The sequence below is a fragment of the Neopsephotus bourkii genome, unplaced genomic scaffold (genome assembly GCF_033783945.1).
Source record: "Neopsephotus bourkii isolate Nb327-2 ecotype Australia unplaced genomic scaffold, CSIRO-AGI_Nbou_v1 NB_776, whole genome shotgun sequence".
Lineage (NCBI taxonomy): Eukaryota > Metazoa > Chordata > Aves > Psittaciformes > Psittacidae > Neopsephotus > Neopsephotus bourkii.
The window spans coordinates 217,260-239,187 of record NW_026901272.1 but is presented as its reverse complement, the minus strand read 5'-3'; the positions used below and the strand labels follow the sequence as shown (position 1 = coordinate 239,187).

Genomic DNA, 21,928 nt, shown 5'->3' with positions numbered 1-21,928 from the left:
GCAACCTATACATCCTGTGGGTGGCAACTAAGATACTATTGTGTTCCAGCTGCGTGTAACTGTTCTGCATAGCTGTCAAATAATAGACTAAGTTTGTGCTTTAGAAAGTAATGCTAAATAATTATCTTTATTTCACAAGCAAGGACCATGAGAAACATGTTTAGCATATTCTGGAGAGAGCGGTCTTATAAGGCAATGTGTATGGCTCTGTAGCATTGATTGGACCCAAAGAAACGTTCTACGAAAGGTCTTGCTCTTTTCAGTATTGTTTCTATGCTAATGCTTACCACAGTACCGAGCAGAGCACATTTCAGACCTGAAGGTCCCTGGTAAAAGAGCACTGATTTTCTAACCTATTGTTAAAACATCTTCCTTCTATGATGTGTACATTCTATTCTGTCATTTGTATTTTTTCCCTTCTTTCCACAAAATTTATCAGTGGTGGTTTTGAATGCTTTTGCTCACCACAAGGGTGAGCAGGAAGAGGTTTAAGTCACTCTTTTTCTCCCCACAGCAGAAGCATGAGGCAGATTATGTGTAGAGCTCCTAGCTACTATGATGTTTACAACTCTTCTAACCACTGGCACAAGTAAACTCAAAACTCTTGCCCTCTCCAGGCTCTCCTTTCAGGTGATGTTCAGTACCTAAACTGCAAATTTTATTTTGCCCTATGTAACTCTAGTCAAGGGAATATGATGATTTAAGTGTTGTTTTCACTAGAAAAATCTAGATGAAAGAAGGTTTGAGTTTGAGGGGTTTTTTGAGGGTTTTTTCCCAACAAATCCAGACTTAGGAAGTATGGACACCTGTAGGCAAAACACTTTCTCCTCCAGTGGGATCCAGTAATTTGCCACTTTAGATATAAATATTGTGAAAGAGCTTGTGATATTACTGATTGTTACCCTCACACCCCATCTCATGGCCATGGTCATAGGAATCCATCTTGTAAGGTGTTGTAGGCTGCTTACTGCCAAAAAGGTGATGCAAGCCTTCTCTTCCCATCTCTCCCTGGAAACAGAGAAAAAACATCTCTCCTTGGAAACAGTTTTGTACACTTGATTTTCAGGGAACTGTGGAGAACACAAATAGAGAGGCTTGTGTCAATCTATAGCACCTCATCTTCAGACTGCATCATTCATCTCACAGTAAGCAGCCTGCTCAGCAGTGGACTCACTGTGAACTGTTCATGCTGGAGCACTCCTGTAAATTGCTTCTTGCCTGAGTGAAGGGATACCTAGAAAACTCCCAGCATTTCAGGGACAGAAGCTTGCAATTCAGTAGCGTCACTACTAGTACCTTACTAGTACTCTTGCCATGATCTGATTTTAGTGGCAGTGTGCAATCTATGTCAAGCAAAACTCAGCTTGCTGTAAGAGCTTGGTCCTATGCCCTCATTTCTTTGTGGTGTGTAGCTAATCTTACAGCTTGTCTTTTTTAACACTTTAGTTGCTGTGACCTTAGTGTACAGACAGGGAAAATATGTTATTTCTAGGGGCTGCACAGAAGAGTGATTTTGCAAGCAAGCTGACCCTTGTAAAAAGTGGGTTGCAGATTATTTCAGTGGCACAGGAGGCAGATGCTTGCCAGATCAGTGATGTAGTCTGTAAAGTTTATTCTGGTGCGCTGGAAGAGCATGCATTGCAGATGTGAAAACAGTGACCTCATTCTGTTCATATTAAAAACAATGGGTGAAGCCATTTGAAAGTCCCAGTGATAATATACTGAAGTACTACTGTTTTCTTTAACACTTATACTGTTACTTACATCTTGTTAGTGTGTTAAAGTACCATCCTTCAACAGAAAAGAAGCTTAACTTACATAAACAAGTTATAAATCCTGAGCAGGTGTTTGTGGGAAATAAGCTCTCCCTGGTTTTATGAGCTACCTCCCGGGAATCTTTTCCCCTGACAGTTAGAAAACATCCTGATTTCATCAATGTCCATGTATACCAGTGGTGAATACAGTTAGGGTTTAATGTGTTCTTCCTCAAGCTTCCCCTGTGCTTGTACTGACATACTGAAATGCGACAGGAAGAAAAGCTCAGGTACATTCTGGTTGTTTCTTCCTAGGGGAACAAAATGCAAACTATCTTGACAAAATACTTGTCCGAGGATCTGAGCCACAAAATTTCACAAAATTTCAAGGTTTGATCCATCTTGGCTTAGGATTTGGGAATCTATGTAGTTTAATAAAATTTACAGAACTTATATATTAGGTATAAGAAAAATGTTCTTCACTGTGGGGTGGTGAGGCACTGGAACAGGTTACTCTGAGAAGCTGTGTTTGTGCCATCCCTGGCAGTGCTCAAGGCCAGGTCGGACGGGGCTGTGAGCAACCTGGTCTAGTGGAAGTTGTCCCTACTCATGGCAGGGGGGTTGGAAATGGATGAGCTTTAAGGTCCCTTCCAACCTAAACCTCTTTATGATTCTGTGACTACCCCTGTGAACAGTGGCTAGGTCTGGATGCAAGACTGTTGCTGTAATGACGTAACCACCGTAGGAAGGAGCTTGTGCTTCTTTGTGTTAAATTTTGTGCAAATACAGAACAAAGACTGTATCTGCCACAAGGAGCTTGCAGACTAAATAAAGGTTTCTGTCTCTGGCAGCACTGCAGTTGGAAGCCAAATTAAGATAGAGTGAATAGTTTTCTTTCTGCCATGGATTCAAGAGATCCAGAGGCCACCAAATAAACAGCATTGTGTGGCAGGAGTGGTGAAGGATGAAGGTACTTTTCTTTTTCTAAATGTCCTTTCAAACAATGATTATTTTAACATAGGTTCTGGAGGCCAAGACTGGTTTGCCAAACTCTCTATAAGCAGAAAACAAAATATCTTTCTACTGAAAAATAGAAAGACCTTACTGAGGGCTCCAAGTTCTTTTCTGATTTGAACTCCTTGGTCCCCTCCTGCATAGGGAGTTCCAGATAAGTGTGATGTTGACCTGAGCTGTGGGAACTGGCTTTTTTACAGAGCTCAGCAGCTCCTACCTCTGCAGGATAAGTGGTCCACTAAGATTCAGGCCTCTGAGGAAAACCTCGCTCAGATTCCTTCACTGTAAGGGGTAACTGAATTATGTATTACCAAGTGATAATGCATAGAGGAGGGAGAGTTTTCATCCCCTCTTCTGTGCCTGGAAATCGATTCCCATCGCCCTTCCCAGACTGCCCCGTCATCCCTGGAAATGCATTGGGTATGACTTTTCTTAGTGGACCATGGGTGTTAGTTTTACATTCCCGCCTGCAGGTTCCTGTAAAGACATGTGAGTCAGTTGTGTGCAGCATCATGTCCAAGCCTGTAAATGTGTCCCATTTCAGACTGGATATTAGGAAAAATTTCTAATTTCTAATCCCTGAACATGAAGAGGTGCTGAGGCATTGGAACAGGCTGCCCAGGGTAGTGGTGGAATCACCATCCCTGGAAGTATTCAAAAACCGTGCAGACAAGGCACTCCGTGACATGGTTTAGTGGTGGCCTTGGCAGTGCTGGGGTAATGGTTGGACTTGATGATCTTAAAGGTCTTTTCCAACCTAGCTGATTCTATGATTTGGGCTCTGCAGTGGTACAGCTTTTTAGGTAGTAGCACAGCCACTAAACTGTGTTTGGTTTTGTGTGGAAGAGGTAAGTAGTTCAGCGGAGAATCACCAGTTTTCTTGAAAACGTGAAGAAGTGAAGACTGTTGGGTGTTTCTCAAAAAAGCCAGTTTTAGCTTAGTTTGAAAGAAATAAAGACACGAGTTTTGATTCTCACCTTACTCTGCAATAGTCACCCCTTTGGTAGGAGGCAGACATTATTGTTCCTCTACCTCTCTCTTTTTTCCTTTTCCTCTGGCTAAGAAAGAGACAATATGAGAACTGCACAGATTATTTATAGAGTATCTCTGAGGAGGTTTTCCAGTAACATGCCCAGAAATTACATATCCCTGTTCCATGTGATGGTAGAGTCAGTGCTCTGCTAAAGCAGTGCCTCAGAAAGTGTGGAGCAACCTGGCCACCAAAGACATGCAGAGTAGAAAGTTAAAAACAGCAGCTGAAGATGACTATTTACTGACCTTGTGTTGCCTAAATCCCTTAGGTGACCAAGATACCCATCTTGAAAAGATAAAGCTTGAAGGAAGGGTGACAAACCTCCTGGGACACTCTCAGAGAAGCATATGACCTTTAAGGAAGCTTAGGTGTGCAAAATTCCGTGTCTTGTGTGTCAGGATGGAGTAACCACAGGAGGAAGAAAGAATATGACTTTGGGAGGGGATCTGTCTGCAGTTGCATCCTCTCCCTTCTTCACCTTCCTGGGAGGAATTGCTGCAAAGAAAATCTGACAGAAGTGCCCATGGGATGGGGAGAGGAGCAGTTTCAAAATCTGAGGTTATAAAATTGTAAGATTTCCTTTGTGCAGAGGTCTCCAGGAGACCCAGAGGAGTTGCCATAGAGTTGCAACAGAGTTAAACAGTACCCACATGGCATCTTGGGGTTCAGGGTAAGAGTCCACATTGTTCTGACTGGAGGAAGCAGACAGCAAAAGTCAGGAATCAACCCACATCCCTGAAACTTCAGGTAACTTCATGTTTTGGGGTTTTGTACTCTATTTGCTGTTTAATAAACTGCTCATAGAGCTCGCAGTTTCTAAACCTGTCAGGTGTGTCAGCTAAGTATGAATTTCATTTGAAATGTACAAGTCTTTTTGTTTCAAACCTCACCTAAACCTGCACAAACCATGCAGCAGTCATACAGGTTGCTGAGATGACCTTGAAGCTATGAATTCCCAAATACATCTCACAGCAGGGATGCAAATCAAAGAGAAATGCAGGCAGTTTTCTGAATGGGGAGAACCTTTGACAGCAAGGCAGAAATTCTCCCATCTATAAATGGGTCCAGGTCCTGGAGCCAAGCATCAAAGCAGTCAAATCCAGACTGTTTTTTATTGTTGCATTGCCCTGTGTCTCCCTCCATCGGTGCAGCAGACTGACACTGTGTACTCGTCTGCATCCTGCCAAAAGCCATAGTGACCTGCAGCAATGAGCACCCTTGCCTTGAGCATCTGCAGCCAGCCAGCCAGCCCCTTTAGAGGCAAATGGGCATGTATCACAGGCTTTGTGCTCTTACCCATTCCTCCTTACTTAAAGTGACACACAGGTAGTGAGAAACTGCTGTGGGGTTGGTTTGTGTTGCCAGGACCAGCGTGGTCTCTGCCTTTGGTAGTGCATGGAGAAGGCTGGCAGATGACTCTGTTATGCAATCCATAGTGTTATGTCCCAACCACTCCTACTCACAAAGAGCACATTGGGATGCCTGACCTAAAGGAATGACATAGTGGTAATACCTCCTGCATACTGCAAAGGCTCAGTGTTGAGATGTGATCATACACCTGCCAGATTAAATAAGATTCCAGAAGTAAGCTGGTTGGAGATGAAGCCAGTTCTTTTATGTGCTGTGTAGGCAAGATGCCAAGGCTCAGGCTGGGTAGGATTTTTAACATACCTAGATCACACACCAAGCATGCTTACCAAACACAGAGATGTATACACCCTCTTAGCCACAATCTCATTTATGGTCTCATATTGGAGTAATGTGACTCTCCTGATGAACTGGAAAGCAGACAGGAACAGCATGTGCTGCAGCTCCGTCAGCCTCCAGGATTCAGCAGGAGCTTACCTTCTAACTGGAGGGGGGCACTGATGCCCCTCAGACCTGTGTGGTCTTTACAAGGTGTAAATTTTTGGGACGTTCAAGGCTGGTCAAAAAGAAAGAGGAAAGCAACCCCTTCAGAAATAAAGGGAAAGTTAGCCAGAATAGTGATTTGTGAAATGGTGCACCATTTAATCAGCATTACCAGTTTGGAAAGATGCCGGCACTGGAAGGTGGTAATTCTCAGGCTCTTGACTGCATCCACATGCTCTTGTAAGGACGTTTCTCTCCCTTTTTCTTTTTGGTGTAAACCTGAATGTAGAAGACTGAAACACATTAAGACTGAAACACATCAGCAACTGCAACTTATGTCAGTAGATCCCCAAGCATCAGGTAATCTGAGTATCCTTAACTCACACCAGTTAGACAAAAGCTTAAAGAAAGGGTTTTGAGCTAATAACTTTATCTTGCAAACAACAAGAAGCACTTCTCAGCAGTAGAGAAGCCCTGTACAGTACAGCTGCTAAGCACAGCTCTGTGACACCAGGAGACTCAGCATGGTGCCACAGAGGTCAGCACCAAAAGCTTCAGAGTCAGTAGGCAAGTGCCACACTTTCAAGCAAAGGGAGGAAGCCTCAGTAAAATCATTTTGACGTGAAGCACTGAGACTCTGAAATAATTGGCTAATCCAGCCAGACCATAAGGATTAAAGTACAAAGCCCAACTGAATATATTAATTCCTTCATTTTGGTCTTTTCTGCCATTATTTAGAAAATAACAAGCAAAAAGCTGGATATGAATCAAGTACCAGAATTAGTGCTGGTATCATTCCTATGGGTCCTGGGTATTGCTCTGAGCTGACCAGCCCAACCAGTTTGTTCCCTACCCACCACAGAAAATCCGATTTCTTCTTCCTGCTTAATGTGCTGCGTTTCTTGAAGTGGAGATGTCTGTCATATATGCAGTTAAAATGGATAAAGAAGGTAAACAAACTCTACTGAAATCACAGTCTTGGTGATTCCAATCTAAGTTCTCAACAGGTGAAAAATAAAGTGTCCTGATCTTCACCAGGGACTTGCTTGGGAGAAAACCAGCATAAGGAATCACAGCTTCAGCTTGACTTTTAAACTTTGTGATTTGTTTTTTTATTTCTTACCGCAAGAGTTTGAGATTCCTTAATGGTTGTCATAATGTTGCAATCAGAACCTGTTTTGTAGGTAAAGATCAGCCTTGTGCAGGTGTTTCTCGGCATATTCAGCATCTTTCTGCAGAGATGTTACCCCAAGCTTCACAATATCCTGTTTGGCATCATGAAGAGATGCTTAGAGTGTACAGGCCATGAGGGCAAAAAAAAAAAAACAAAAAGAGACACTCTCTTTTCTCGGGAGCTGTGGAAAAGTGATTAAATTAAGCCCATACCGACCAAATCCTGTCTTTCTCCTTTTCATTAGCAAACAGTGAAAGGGTGTACACTGAACAGCATGGATTTAAACCAAGGCCAGTTAGTGGCAACGTGAGTGTAGGGACAGTTAATGAACTGTTTTTCTACGAATAGTCTACTTAGCCTACAGAAAACTCCTTGTTATATGTTTTTATGAATGAAAGCTTCGATCAAAGTCTACTTAACAATCTTTCACTAAAAAAAAAAAAAGTTTAAGAAAAGTAAAGGAAAAAAATATTAAAAGTAGCTTCTTTCAGAATTTTGCTTGTTTTATGGAGAGAAGTTTCAAAATTTGTTCTACACAACAGTAGATTAAAAATTCCACCATCTTTTTAGGAAGAAAAATAATTTGCTAGGTGAAGGCACTCAGTTTCCCATTTCCTCAGGCTGAGCAAGGTCATGATGTAGCACATGGTGTTTGAGGTTAGCTGTAGCAGACACCAGGTAATGAAGTTCGGCTGCCTGTCATTTATGACTGGTTTTATGGATAACCCAGAATAATGGATAAATCTGTCTATTTTGTGATTTATATTAACAATGTGCTCTGCATAGTCTGTTGGGCACTTTCCAGAAATAATTGGTGCCACAGAAAAGGTCACTACAGGAGTCAGGTGGCCCTGAGCTCTTAATCTGTTTTCAGAGTTAGTGTAAAAATTTGGAAGTTTTGGAAGAAATGCTGATTTGGAACTAACAAGGGGTGAGAATCTGGCATTGGTAAGATGTCTGTTTGATTCACTGTCACATCTCACAGAGAAGGTACCTAAACTCCAATGACCCTGGTCACCTCTCAGCAGCCAAATGGCTGATCATGACACCCTTGATCAAATTATAAATACATAGGAAAGTGTGGCTTTATTCCTGTCAGCAACAGGAGGGAAGCAGCATCTGCGGGTCTCAGACCATGTTCAGTTTCAGTTCAGATCTGGGAGGAAAGAGGAAAGTCAACTAAAAGTTTTAGTACTTCAAGGACTCATTATGGTGGTGGCCCAGTCAAAATGCACATGGATTGTGTTACGCCTGAAACATTCCTTCCAATGACCCAATAGCATTCAGTGGAAGGCAAATATTGCAGGTAAAATCTTGGTTGCATCAAAATGGGGATGGCTGCTCCATCAAAGTGGGAATTTCCCCATGGGATATCAGAGAAACCATGTTTTCTCCTAAAATAATTTTACCTCATCATCTCAATGAGATATTTTCCATTATGTCCCCTTTCAAAAATGGTAATAAGAAACTTTTACAAAAGGAAATTCCTTCTCGCATTCATCACTTTTCATTAAGAGCTGTTGTTCTGGGAGCAGTGCCATCCTTTTATTTGCTGTTTGAGATGCATGGTGATTTTAATTAAGCAGTCATTGTCTGTGTGCATTGTGGTGGTTGCATTTGGTGACCAGGGAGCTATATTTATAAGTGTGCAGGGCAGCTGAAGTTTTTGCTGCAACGCTTTAGTGGATTGTTGCCTTACCAGAGAGGGTCCTTAGCTTTGTTCGGCATAGTTTCAGGTATGACACTGACAGTCACAAAATGTCCATATTCATTAACACTGAGGAGGAGTTAATCCTACAGGACCCCATGTGGGTGAATTCCTTCTTTGGTGTCCCACACCGTGATGTCTATTACAGTTCTCTTATTTGAACCCTGAGTTCCAGACAATTCACATGACAACACAGAGTTACTCCATTTGCTTTATTAAGTGACCACAGGAACAACACATCCTTTGACCTTGTACAAGGGTAGCTTAATTGCTAGGTGAAATTGAGAAAATGAATTTCTTGATTGTTTTCTCTCCATTTTTTGCATGCAAATAACAAAATCCGCAAGAAATGGGACTGCAGCCCAAAAGCATTTGCTGCTTTACTGGGAGCACTTAATTTGATTCCAACAAACTGGATCTCTTCACCTCTCTTAAACCACCCCGTTCATGTACATGATCAAATAACTTCACCGACACCCACTACTGGAGAAAAGAGACGTGAAGCTAAAATAAAAGCCAGTGTATTTCTTTCTTCTCACTGAGGGTTCAGTTCTGTGCAAGTGATGCTGCCTTCGTCATTGCAGGAGCATGTTCAATGTAGGAGAAGCAAAGCATTTCTGTAACTTCCAGGCTTTTCTACTTACTCCCTCATCAGGATCTACCTCTATGGATTAAGTCTGTTCTGTGTCCAAAACAAACATGACAAGACATTTTTTGCATGCTGTGCTGTCTATTTAATGGGAAACAACACAGCAATCTCCAGTTTAAGCCGGCTTCACAAGAGAGGAGGGGAAGCTCATTAACTGTTTACCTTGTCTCCAATCTCTCCTTTGCTTCCTGCTGTGCATACAACCATGGAAAGAGCAAGAATAAGGAAGGGAGCCATTATCTTTTAGGTGGGTTTCACCTGCTTCCCTCAGGCATTTATCTGCTGCACCTGTGCAATTTCAAACTCCTGTTGTTCATTCCTGAATAACCCATCTGCTTGTTGCTTGGAGTGATGGAAACGATCACAGCTTTGTTGTAAGATATGTGGGTATGTGAAAGATACACGGAAAGCATTTCAACAGCATCTTGCACTCCCGCTGTTCCTGCATCCCACCTAGAACTTTTCAATGCACAGTTTGCTTTGTTCACATATGGAAAGGGTCCAGTAAGGTGAACCACCAAGGTCCTAGGCACTTAGGATGTTTGAAATCTCTGTTTCAGGTAATAAGCCTCCAGCACAGGGAAACTATAAGTGAAAAAGGGTGGTAGTTTTCTAGAGGCTACGTAAGACTACAAAGTACAGTTTCCTTAATTCAGAAGCTGGATTCCAGTATACAGATGAAGGAAAATTGTCTCCTGGTCATGTTTTAAGTGAAACAGAGCTTAGACAAATGGCCACCGGTTTCAGGGGACTGGGACAGAGAGGGTCTTGCAGGAAAATGCCTAAGGGAGCAAAACCAATAGTTTACATTGATGTGTTGTTGATGGTGTAGCTGCAGAGAAAAATGGATCTCAGAAACCAGAAAGTACAGACTCTGGTTCTGCTGGGAGCAGAGTAGAAGAGGAGTCATTTCTCATAATCTGAAACAACACGTATTTCCTAGTGCTCCAAGCAGAAGAAGAGTGAAGCCTCCAGCTTGCAAATAGAGAGGCTGTGTAGCTATCCATAACAAGAATATTTCCACCAAGCACAGTCATGCCAGTGCACATGGTGATCTAGTTTGATACACTTGGCACGATGATGGGCTCCACTTCTTGTACTGGCAGCAAGTAGTGAAAGTGGGCATTGATGGACCAAAAGGTGCAGGCATCCTGCCACCAACCCTCAAGGCATGTTTATTCTTGTGTAATAGTGCCTCTGCTTCAGTTCTGCATCCTGCCTCTTCTGGTACTGTGATTTCTATTGTATACTATTTACAACAGCAACAAATGTTTAGAACTTCATTTTGCAAAGTGCTACCAGTAGTGGGCTGCATCTTTGCAACTGGTAGGGATGGTTGCTGTCAGTGAGTTTCCTGCTCTTCAAATGCAACAGGAAAATGAAAGAATTGACCAGACAGGAATGAAGAGGTGGGAGGCAAAGAAAGAAGCAAGAGGAAATAAAGTGATAAAATTGGCCTCCTGTCTTTCTTAGTATTTTCTTTCCAATGAACCATTACTGCTGAACTGCAAAATAGGAAACAAATTTACAGAATTGATTTTACTGCTGAGCGATGTGAAGGAGCCACAGTGAAGATGGTAATTTAAACTACCACCCAGGAGAAAGTTTCAGTTCCTATGAGGCATCATTTCTTGGGATTGTGCTAACTGCATGTTGAAATCATTAGAGAACCCAGATGTTCCTTTCCCCCAGAGTTCTGGATGTCCCTAAACTGGCAACAGAAAAATTAGGTGTCAGCGGCAATTTTGTTTGCTTGTTTCCTTACTTGCTGCCCTAAAAATCTGTGAGCTTTAAATAAACCAGGAATAATATCTGCCTACTGTCTAGAGTGGAGAAAATAATGTCTTGCTGAAGAAATACAGGTGATCCTTTAAAGACAGTTCTTTGTGACTGTTTTCCCTGATTTGAAGCATACTAATTTTCCTCCACCTGTGCCATTTTTGAGTGCATTTATTTTGCCTTGGCATGACAGGCAAGAGCTCTCCCTCTTCCGCCCCCTCCTCTGTGGTGGACTGGTCACTTGCTTGGCATGAAGGATGAAGTCAACAGTAAACCTCTTTGATAAAAGTAGGAGTGGTGGCTGATCCAGGTCATTGTGCTGATCTCCTCAAAAGTCACAAGGTTTTATGCTGAGTTGAGAATTTTTCTGGTTTTCCCACCAGGGGACACCTTCTGGATACCTGTACTGTAAGCCTTAGCCTGCCATCAGATTCAGGCATGTATTTTTCCAATGAGGTCAATCAAGTAGCGTTTAGTTTCTGTGCTGCCCATTAGAGTGGTTTCTGCACATCTCTGAGCTGGGTTTAAATCCAAGAAATCAAGTGCTTCTGCCAGTACAAAGGGAGCAGAGGGCTTTACCAAGGCTTTACTGCCCCAAGGATTTACATGGATTTAGATATGCGTGTTTCTCAGCAGGCACTTAAGACTCTGTGAACTAAATAATCTCTGTACCACTTCCTACAGTGTGGGAACAGGCAGATTTATAAACAATGTCAAAAATTATTTTGTAATGGAAAATATAAGTGTTTTGTTACTGTAGTGTCACAGAGAAGCGTTTTGTTATAACTTGTTTTTTTCAAAGGTTTTATGTTATCTTTGGACTTGGGGCTTTTGATGGTGGTGGTTTATGGTTGCTTGACTACAATAGTTTAACAAGTCTGATACTAAACTATAGGTTATTTTGATCAAATGGAAACACATGATTCAGACAAAAATTCTGCACCCATTCTCTGATGAATAAAAAAAATCAGTGGGGTTAAGACGAGAATGAGAGAAGGACAAGCATACAAAAACTTAGCAAACACCCTCAAAACCACATGTGGTTCAGGGACTTCCTGCACCAGGTGTAATTTCAGTTTAAGTACTAAGCCTTACAGTATTCTTTCACTCTGATTGTCCCCATGCTCCCTTGGGACCCTCAGCACCTTCCAGGACCGTCAGCACCCTTCAGGACCCACAGAACCCTGAGACATGGATTTCCACAGTAGACCATTGCTTTGGCTTCAAACCTGCACCTTCCGGTTTCACTTGATGCCCTTTTTTTCTCATGCAGGAGAAAACAGAGTGAGCAGTAGATGCCCACTGGCTGTCTCCATGCCCCCCAGTCATGATTTTATAGATCTCAGTTTTTTCCTTCCAACACCTCTCTCCCTTCCAAGTAGATGGCATCTTACCAAGTATCTTGTCTATTTGTTTTTTTAGAAATAGGAAAGTGGCGCTGGCATCTTTAGAGCTAAGAAGCAATTGCATCCTTTCTGAAATCAAGCATCTTGAAAAAGGGAATAAATATATGGTTTCCATGTTGCACATCCACATGTGAGTGGATGAGCACAAATCTCGTATTTCATTAAACAGGTATCAAGTAGCTGAGTAACCTAGCTATTTGACCTATGTCTTTTTCTCGTCATTTGGGTCTGTGAGTAAAAAAATCAGACACTTTCACTTCCCCATTTTCCTTGTATTTTCGGTGAAGAGAGAGATGTAAGGTTTAAATCATATTTTACTCATGGATATCCAGAGCATCCTGAGTATACCTCTCAAGTGTTCCTCTGCTAGTTTGGAAAGGTAACCATTCATGGTGACCTTCTTACAAAAGCAGCACACTTCAGATAGATACAAATCTTTTCTTTTAAACCTACCACATTCACAGTAAAACTGGTTGAGTGCCTGTTTTCTCCACCTCTTCTCAACCTAGATTCTATAATCCCTTCATTTCTTGGGAAAAAAAAAAAAGAATAACACTTGGGTGTCCACAGCATAGCTTCAAGGAAGTGTGTGGGTGGGTGTTTGACATTCCAGCTGGCAATTTTCACTACTCCTCTCAAAAGGTGCAGGAGCTGTACAAAATCCTGTTATCCTGTATATACTCAAGCTTCCTCTGGGCTCCCACCTTTTGCCTATGGCTTGAACTCCATGCATCCTTTCCAGGGGAGGAGATCAGGAATGTTCTTGGTGATTACTTCTTGGAGTTTAATGTTAACTGCTAGTTGAAGCAGTGATGGATTAATTTCTGTATTGTAAGCACTTTATTTTCTTGGTGCCAGGACCCTTAGTAAATTTGAAGTTAAATTTTGTATCTCTAAGTATGTGAACAGAGTAATGAGGAACATTTACTGGCTTCAACATAGAAAAGTGCCTTAACAAGTGATGAGGTATTAGCATGCACTTTACATCCCAGTGTTTTCAGTAAAGTTTTGAATCAGGACCCTGCTTAAGTGGAGTCTTGTTTCGCCTACTGAATGTCTAAAATACTTGACATGCCGATTTTGGTGTGAGTTTTGTCAGCCAGTCCAGTCTTCTACCGCATTTTTTCAGAGCATGCCCATATAAACCAGAAACACATATGATCACAGCCTTCAGCGACTTGAAGAAAGATAAACTGAATGTGATTCAATGACCTGAAGGTGAAATGTTCTGATAGCTAATTACCAATGCTACGATTCATGCAACCTTCAGAGGAAACTTTTGCTATCATCCTCAGAAGGTAGAGGCATGCAGTGAGGTTGACTGAAAGCCAATGAAATGGATATGTGAGCAATATTCCAATTTAACTCCACAGAAGCCCACTAGTTAGTAAGTAGTTCAAGTCTTTCAGTGCCTGCTGTGTTACTGCCTATAGGGAAAACACTCTAAGTGCTTTCTCTTACAAAGAAAAGAAGTTTCCATCTATCTTTTATAAGGCTGTCTTGTCACATCTATTATATAGCATTACACAGCCAGCCAGAGGAGGTACTGGGGTGATTTCCATCATATGTTTATCAAGACGCTTGTTGTGAAGGGTAGAATTCGTATATATCAAGATATATATATGTAGACACATATATATACACATATGTATGTATATGTATATACACACATAAAAATGTAGGTCAGTTACCTGTGAAGATATGTCTTAATCTGACCTATGGACTGTCAGATGTGGGGTGTTAGTGTCTATATATGTGAAATTCAAACATTCTGTCATCTGGTCAGCTTGGCACAAACAGGACGTGATTATCCTTATTCTGAGACTATCAGGTCATTTACTGGAACGGCTTTTAGAATTACTTTGTTCCGGTCCATGGCTGACCAGCTATTTGAGTAAATAGTAAAGAACAGGTTCTGGTTTTCAGTCTCCAAAGTATGCTGTTAATGTCACAGAAGGAAGAAAATGGCGAGAGAGATGCCTGAACAATGCTGGGAGTGGGGCTTAACCCCTAAGCCACCCAATATCCCTTTCCATTCAAAATTGCAAAGAGGAGATGGGGATTGGAGGAGCAATAAGAGGGATGATCCAGAGACTATCAATTTTATATAAGGAAGCATTTTTAAAGGTGCATGCATAAATTATCTATGCTTGCGTGTGCACAAATGCGAACTATCATCTGTGTGCACAAAGAAGTGAGATGTTAAGTTTTCAGCTGAAGACAGACACTGTTTATGACATTCTAGTCATACAGAAAGCCAATTTTCCCACTCCAGAACAAATTTAGCAGAATATTTTTGTTCATCAGTAATACTCTTACATACTTCAGAGAGAAGGGAACGTGTGTTTGTGTATAGATGTAGATACAAACAATTAGAATGTAAGAGTGTGCAGTGTATTAGAGAACTACTTGACACATGCATCATTTGTCTGCATTTCTGGGTTCATTACTCCAGCCCTCCCACCACCGTTCTGATGTCTAACACTTTGGCAGGAGTGGTCCAGACAGTTACCTAGCTCCATGTTTTGTTTTGAGTGAGCCTGGCATTAAGAAGAAAAAAAAAAGAGTCTCCCTTATCTTCCTTGTAAATGTAATGCTTTCACTCCAAATGCTCTCATTTGATGTCCAATATAAGCACAATTAATTTCTGCATAGGCAGCATCTTATTTTACATCCTTTGAGGATGAGGCATAAAGGTTCAAAATTCCTAGAAAGCAGAGCATGAGTAGGGCACCTAGAAATGGGACACAAAAATTATGTTGGGGACTTGAGAAATTCCCTAATGTCTTCAAGCCCAATCTTACAGGTACTGAAATATTTAAATAACAAGAACAGGCTTTCACAGGTAGGGAATAAAAACTGATGTTCCAGTAAAAACCGAGGCTGGTACGCTTATTTGACTGCTTTCATGTACTACTCAGTATTTCTGTCTTGGCTGAAAAATGTCAAAGGAGGTAAAACTATCAGGAAAAAAACCCTGGTCCAGGCTGGGGGTGGGTGAGGAGAAACACTCCCCGCAAGGTGCAGAAGACTACAAAAAGCGAGCTGTTTATCCCCTGTAAGGGAAAGGTGTTGTAGGGAAGAAAAAGCAGGTCATTCTCCTGTTGAAACACCTGAGAGAGTCCCCTGACTGCTGAAGGGAGCAGCCTGGGCACAGACGAGTGGCTTGCTCATGAATGTAACCATGAAAGCCCTCAGCCGTGGAAATGACCGTGCTGTCCTTGGCGACACTCAGTCAGTCCAGCTACTGGGAACTGGTAAGGGCCAGCTGCTGGTGTGCTGGTAGCTTGAATTTTAAACAAAGTCAGCTGGGGGTTATCAGTCCCATGTGCATTCCAGGTAGATCCTGTGGAATCTGGCTGAACACCTTCTTCCCATGGAGCGTGGGGAAAATCTTGCCACCAGCCTTGCGGGGGAAAAACATTCTCCTTTCCTCCGTGATGCCACCCACTGCTTTCGTGTCGCCTTACTGTCACAGAATTGCACCACGCAATCCTTGGTTTTAGCCCAGAATCTCAAATGCAAAAGCACATCTTTGTCCCTTTAACTTCACTCTCAGCTGTTACGACTGTTTTCTCCCCTCCTCTGGGACTGTGCACTCTGTTGCTGCTTCGGCTGCCGGGAGTGAGAGAGGAGAATTTCTCCTGCTGGCAAGCAACGGGCTAGCCAGGCTGGCGTGTTCCCAGGACGCTGCTGCTTGCATACCAGCAGGCAGAGGAGCAGGTGAAATGGGACTGGTGACATCTGTACAGATGCATTTGACTGCTTACCTGCTCATACGAATCCATTACCCTTAAAGCCTCCTTTTCTTTGACGAGATTTTTCTCTTTCTCTCTCAAATTATTTTTCCAAGGAGAAAAGGAAAAGACAGACAGAAATAGAAGGCAAGAGACAACAGCTTGAGGACCAGATACTTCAGCTGCAGCATTTCAAGGTAAGGGACTGATGCCAGAAATGATGGATTGACTAAATCTGTTCATTATTAGACATGCAGATCACACATCTGAAAGCTGGGAAGACCCCACTCCGACATGAAGCAGCTTTCATTGCCGGAGCCTATCTCTTGCAGTGATCGTGTCCTGCCTGCTTTTCATTCTGTGTGTTTCATGCATAGGAACATGTTGCAGAAATGGCTTAGGAGCATGGAGTCGGAAGGGTGTGAGCGCAGGCAGCACGGCACTGCTGTTATTATTAAACACTGTTATTTATTATACATAATGGTAAGACATGAATCACTCTGGATTGGGTGTGCACTGCATAGCTTCACTGAGCTCTTTCTGTCTGCAGAGCTGCATTGGATTTTTCTGGTGCCTGTCATTAGGTTTGTGTGCGTTGTGTGTTGCAGAGAGGGTGCTAGTTAGCATATGTGTGTGTGTGTGAAGCTTTAATTGTAGGATGAAGTTATTAGGTGTACATGGCATAATAAAATGGGCATGCATGCAGATGCAGGGAGTGTGTTGATGCATACGTGCGTGTCTACATGGAGAGGAGCCTTGATATTTGACAGGGTGCTGAGCAGCCCCCAGTCCCTGTTGGACTCCATGACAGCTGCAGAATATCGTCATTTGAAAGCCATGCTGGTTATTTCTATCATTCAGCCTTCCTATCAGTAGCAGAGTTTGTCATTACATTTGTGTAGAGCAAAGCGAACAAAAATGTACATGTGATCTTTTTGTAACCAGTGTGCCTTTTTGGGTCAAATCTCGTTAGTTTACTTCAGCAGGGGAGCCTAAGGAATTTTAGTGATTAACATATCTGAGAAAGATGATCAGGACTGGGCAGTTTATTCTTGCAGCAAGCAAGCTGAGCTGTGCTTTTAAAATCAGACATTTAGGTTGGTTGTACAATAGTATGTATGCATATGTGAACAGTACACCTGTGAGGGGTGATGGTGCACAGAATGTCTTCTCTGCCCACGCATGCACTTGAAGACCAGACTTCAAGTTAACGCTACAGACAGGATGCTCCTGCCTCTCCAAGACCCTGGCATCATGTTCTGTAAACTGTTTCTCATTTTCTGGTAAACATGATGCAGTTAACCCCAAGCAATCGATTACAGCCTACACAAATGCTCCATTTGGCTTCACCATAAATCTGTTGATGTCACAGATTGTCTTCAGTATTACCAATGATGTGATTGCTTTTCTGTGGGCAACAGGAGTTGCAATTTCCTTCAGGCTGCCATTGACTACAGGCAAGGGAGAATTTCTTCTGAGGACCGTAGGTTGATGCAGCAGGGCAGTAAGATGCCTTTCCAGTGCCTTCATGGTGCTTGCTTTTCTTCTCTTGCTGCAAAGCTGGGGACTTCCTTTATCATGTTAACTGTTTCCAAACTAGCTGAATTATGCTTTTTCATCAAATTCTTTAATCAGAGACTTTTGGAAAGCCAGACATGGAAATTCTTTACTTCATTTGTTTTATTTTAATATAAAAATGTTTAATATATTTAGCTGTTGCTAAACAAAATTCTGTCATAATCCACAGGCAAAAGGAAAACCTCTCAAGGTGGTGCAGTGGAGTCAGCCCCTCAGCTAGAATAAACTGATACTGACTTCAGCCACTAGCAGAGGTTCAGTCTTGTTGCATGGATTTTTTCAGTGATATACACGAAAATTAGCTATTTCCCTATATTATTTAGCTCACATAATGGAGCAAGAACAAGAACCGTGCAAGAAGCTCAGGGGACATCAGGGCACAGAAATTTAAAATGACATCCTTCTCCACTAAAAGCACTCAAGCTTTGTAATGCTGGGTACGAGAATGAGCATCAAGTATGATAGGAGCTTCTCTGCCTCTCCATTAAGTATCATCACTTCTCATTAGAGGAGAAGTGTGTTGCTTTTACTGGGAGGTCACAATAACTGCTGCTGTAGGAGCTGCCTGTACCACCACACTGCACCACCACCAACAACTGTCTGCTGGAAGACCTGGTTGAGGTGATAGCACAGGTCTGTCTAAGATAGATTTCATCCTGACTGCTGCTAAGAACTTCCTGAACAGATGGAGGCCCTGGCCTCCACAAAAAAAAAAAAAAAATACATATATATTTTTATATATATATATATATATATATATATATATATAAAACTGGGGCACTGGCTGACTGTATTTCCCTTTGTCTGTGGTGGCAAACCAAGCAAACTGCATTTTCCTTTCATGCTTTGTTTAGTGTTCTGGTTGCTTAGTGGAGTGCTGACCAAAATGGTATTTGGCCCACCAGGTTGTTCTGTTCATTTAGAAAGCTGTGTATCCCCCCTTATTCTCTCTCACCTCACCCTGGATGCTCTGAGCCTCTGCAAGCCAGGGGCTCCAAGTCCACTCTGAACGGAGTCTTGCAGTCTGATATGGCTCCCCAGTCTGGCTCTCACAGTCCAAAATAGGTGCATTCATTTTCCTTCAGAAGTGCTAGGTGCAACATGGTTAATTTCCTGAATTATGTGGATTTCACTAATTCTAAACTGATTCTGTGCAAGACAGAAATCAGGTCAAAAAGATGAGGCTTACCCAAGAAGCCCATTACCTAAAATGATGTGAGGTTATTGATGTCAGTGTAGAGTGCAAGGACTTTGTAATAACTGGGTTAATACTGTGTCTGCTGTATCTGGGTTGATCCCACAAGTGGAGCAGCTTGAATTCACCCAAAGACATTCATGCCAGGATTCAATGGGTTTGCTTCGTTTTTATGCAATGCCAGTGTAATTTTTATCTTTTAAAATCACTGCGTAAAATAGCATGTTTGGTTACCTAATAAAGATTCAGGAAGCTGCAGGGGTTTTGTTAATTTCAGACAATGTCATTCACATAGGAAAAATGCCACACAGAAATAGTTCATTGCAAATGTTTGTGCTGGATTACCTACATTTTTCAAGTTGCTGCTGATGATTAGACCCATGGCAAAATAAGTCTACCAGCAGTTATTCATTATTCCCTTGTTAAGTACCTGGCTGGAAATAAGGGAACAGTGGCCACTGCCCCGTTGCGTTAGGCAAAACAACTCAGCAGTCATTGGAGTTAGTAAATGTCAGTATTGAATGTGGATGAGGCTTTGGCAACACATTTGCAAAAGCTCCTGAGAATGCCCCTGATGGTTTTAAGGCTGCAGACATCAAGACAAAAACATTGCTCAGATATTCATGGTCTGTGTGAGTTTGTGAGTTAATCAAGTAAAACCCCCCCAGGTGTGAAAGTCTGGAGTAGGAGAGGATCTAGAGCAGTCTAGGCTGTAAAAGGTGAATTCCCTCATTGCCGACAGTGAAAGTGTCATCTGTGAATCACTGAAAATTAGGGACGTTGGTGAGCACAGAGCAGCCAGGGTGGTACTTCTGGACTGTTGAGGCACTCCATTGAAGGCAGGAGGTATATTTATCTACATTACAATCAGATGTTTCATTGGAAAGGCCCTGGGTATTGGAAAATGTTTGAAGCAACATTATTTGAGTATAACATTTTGAACATGCTTTTTTTTGCTCCAGTAAGAGGCCATTTACAGCACCTCCCCTTGCCTCCCTCCTACTTGGCCATATGCCTACACAACAGGACTTGCCACATCTATGGGAACTGAAGGTCTTACCAGATTCTATAGTTTGAAATCAGAGAAGCAGACAATATTCACCTTACACAGGACAATGATTTTAGTTCTTCAGTTGCACTGGAGGTATAATCTACAAGCAACAGTTGCTTTTAAGAACTTGTTCAGCTAGGCAGCAGTTGGGTAGGCCTGTTTTAATGGAGTTGCTTGCTATTTCAAATAAATTCTGGGGTAGAAGTATTTCTTCTGAGATTTGGCTGCCTCTGTATTTAGTTGAAGAGAATTTCTGTAATTATTTACTGTAGCTCTGTTTAGTGGCTGCTGGTAATAAAATAAACAGCACAAAACCTCCTAACTAAATGAAAAATTGGTCTCTGCTGTTACTTTATCTATTATAACGAATCTAGTTACCACAGTTATTTTATCTCTGTGGGGTATAAATATTAGGGACCTATTTCTGTTAACGTCTGCTTCTAGAAGACTGCAATTAATGAACACTTAATCTATAATATAATTAACATCCTTATTCTGAAGGAAAGGAAAGCTTTTTTATGTTATAGAGATCTTGTTAGGGTATGGCTTTAGCAGAAGCTATTTTATTATACTTATATATAATATTAAGTATATCAAAAATATATTAAGCATATAATAATATGGATATAATAAATATATTAAATATATGTTATATACTCAAAATTATGTGTCATTTTAGTTTTATTATTCCACAGTTACATTGCTGTCATTAATTTTAGTTTTAAAATCTAGTCTTAAAATCAGAGAACATAAATAGATGTATCTATCCATCTATCTACATGTGTGTATGCAACAGTGTTGAAAAACAGACATAACTTTTGCTAATGAAGGAATCTTGTTACTTCTTTATGTTGGATCCTTCGATGACTTTCAAGTAAGTCAACTCTTAAACCAATGGCAACTCAGTCAAGCACATAAAAAATGTCTTGCGATCTCATGGACAGTCTCCATTCTCTACAGGGTCAGTGCAAAAGCCCTCAAAACCTCTTCTTCTTACTCACAGAATCTTAGAATACCATGTTGGAAGGGACCTCAAGGATCATCTGGTCCAACCTTTCAAGGCAAAGCGTGACCTATACAAGATGTCCCAACACGCTGTCCAGCCGAATCTTAGAAGTGTTTCGGTGTTGGGGAACCCACCACTTCCCTGGGGAGATTTTTCCTGGCTGAATCTTCCCATTGGCAAAAGATTTCCTCTTGTGTCCGATGGGAAACTCCCTGGGAGTAACTTGTACCCATTACATTGTCACATGTACATCTTTTCCATGTGACTTCTTGTACAAAGGGAGCCTCCATTTTCTCTATAACAACCCGGTAAACGGTGGAACATGGTCACAAGGTCTCACCTGAGACTTCTCAAGGCTTAACAAACCCAGTTCCCTCAGCCTTTCCTTTTATGACAGACTTCCCGCTCCTTTGATCATCCTTGTGGCCCTTCTCTGGACCCTCTCCAGCCTGTCCACATCTTTTTGTATAGCAGGAACCAAACTGGACACAGTAAACCAGGTGTGGCCTGACAAGCACTGAGCTAAGTGTGATGATGGCTTCATTACCTGTGCAGGTGATGCCCTTGTTGACAGAACCCAGCATCCTGTTGGGTTTCTTTGCCACAGCTGCACCCTGTTCACTCATATTGAGCTTCTTGTCCACCAAGACCCCCAGGTCCTTGCACTTGTCCTTGTTGATCTTCATCAGCTTTTTTCGTTAGCCCACTCTTCCAGCCCATTCAGGTCTTCCTGCAAGGTGGCTTTCCCTTCTGAAGCATCCATTTCCCCACTCGGTTTGGTATCATCAGCAGACTTGGTCAGGGCACACTTGGTCCCATCTTCCAAATAGTTTATTAAAATACTGAGTGGCATTGGGCCCAAAATCGATCCCTGGGGAATCCCGATAGTGACAGGCAACCAATTGGAAAAGGAGTTATTTACCCCCATCCCCTCAGTGCAACCTATCAGCCAGCTCCCCATCCACCACACACACCACTTGTCTGGAGCATAAT

General features: G+C 42.0%; 1 protein-coding gene across 1 annotated transcript in view; it reads left to right on the top strand.

Annotated features, from left to right (window-relative positions):
• LOC133213101 (paralemmin-1-like) overlaps positions 1 to 21,928 on the top strand; it is a 133,456-nt gene that overhangs the window by 28,330 nt on the left and 83,198 nt on the right. Inside the window, exon 2 of the mRNA XM_061355093.1 lies at positions 16,222 to 16,302. Coding sequence (XP_061211077.1) covers positions 16,222 to 16,302 — 81 coding nt within the window. The remainder of the gene's footprint in view (positions 1 to 16,221; positions 16,303 to 21,928) is intronic.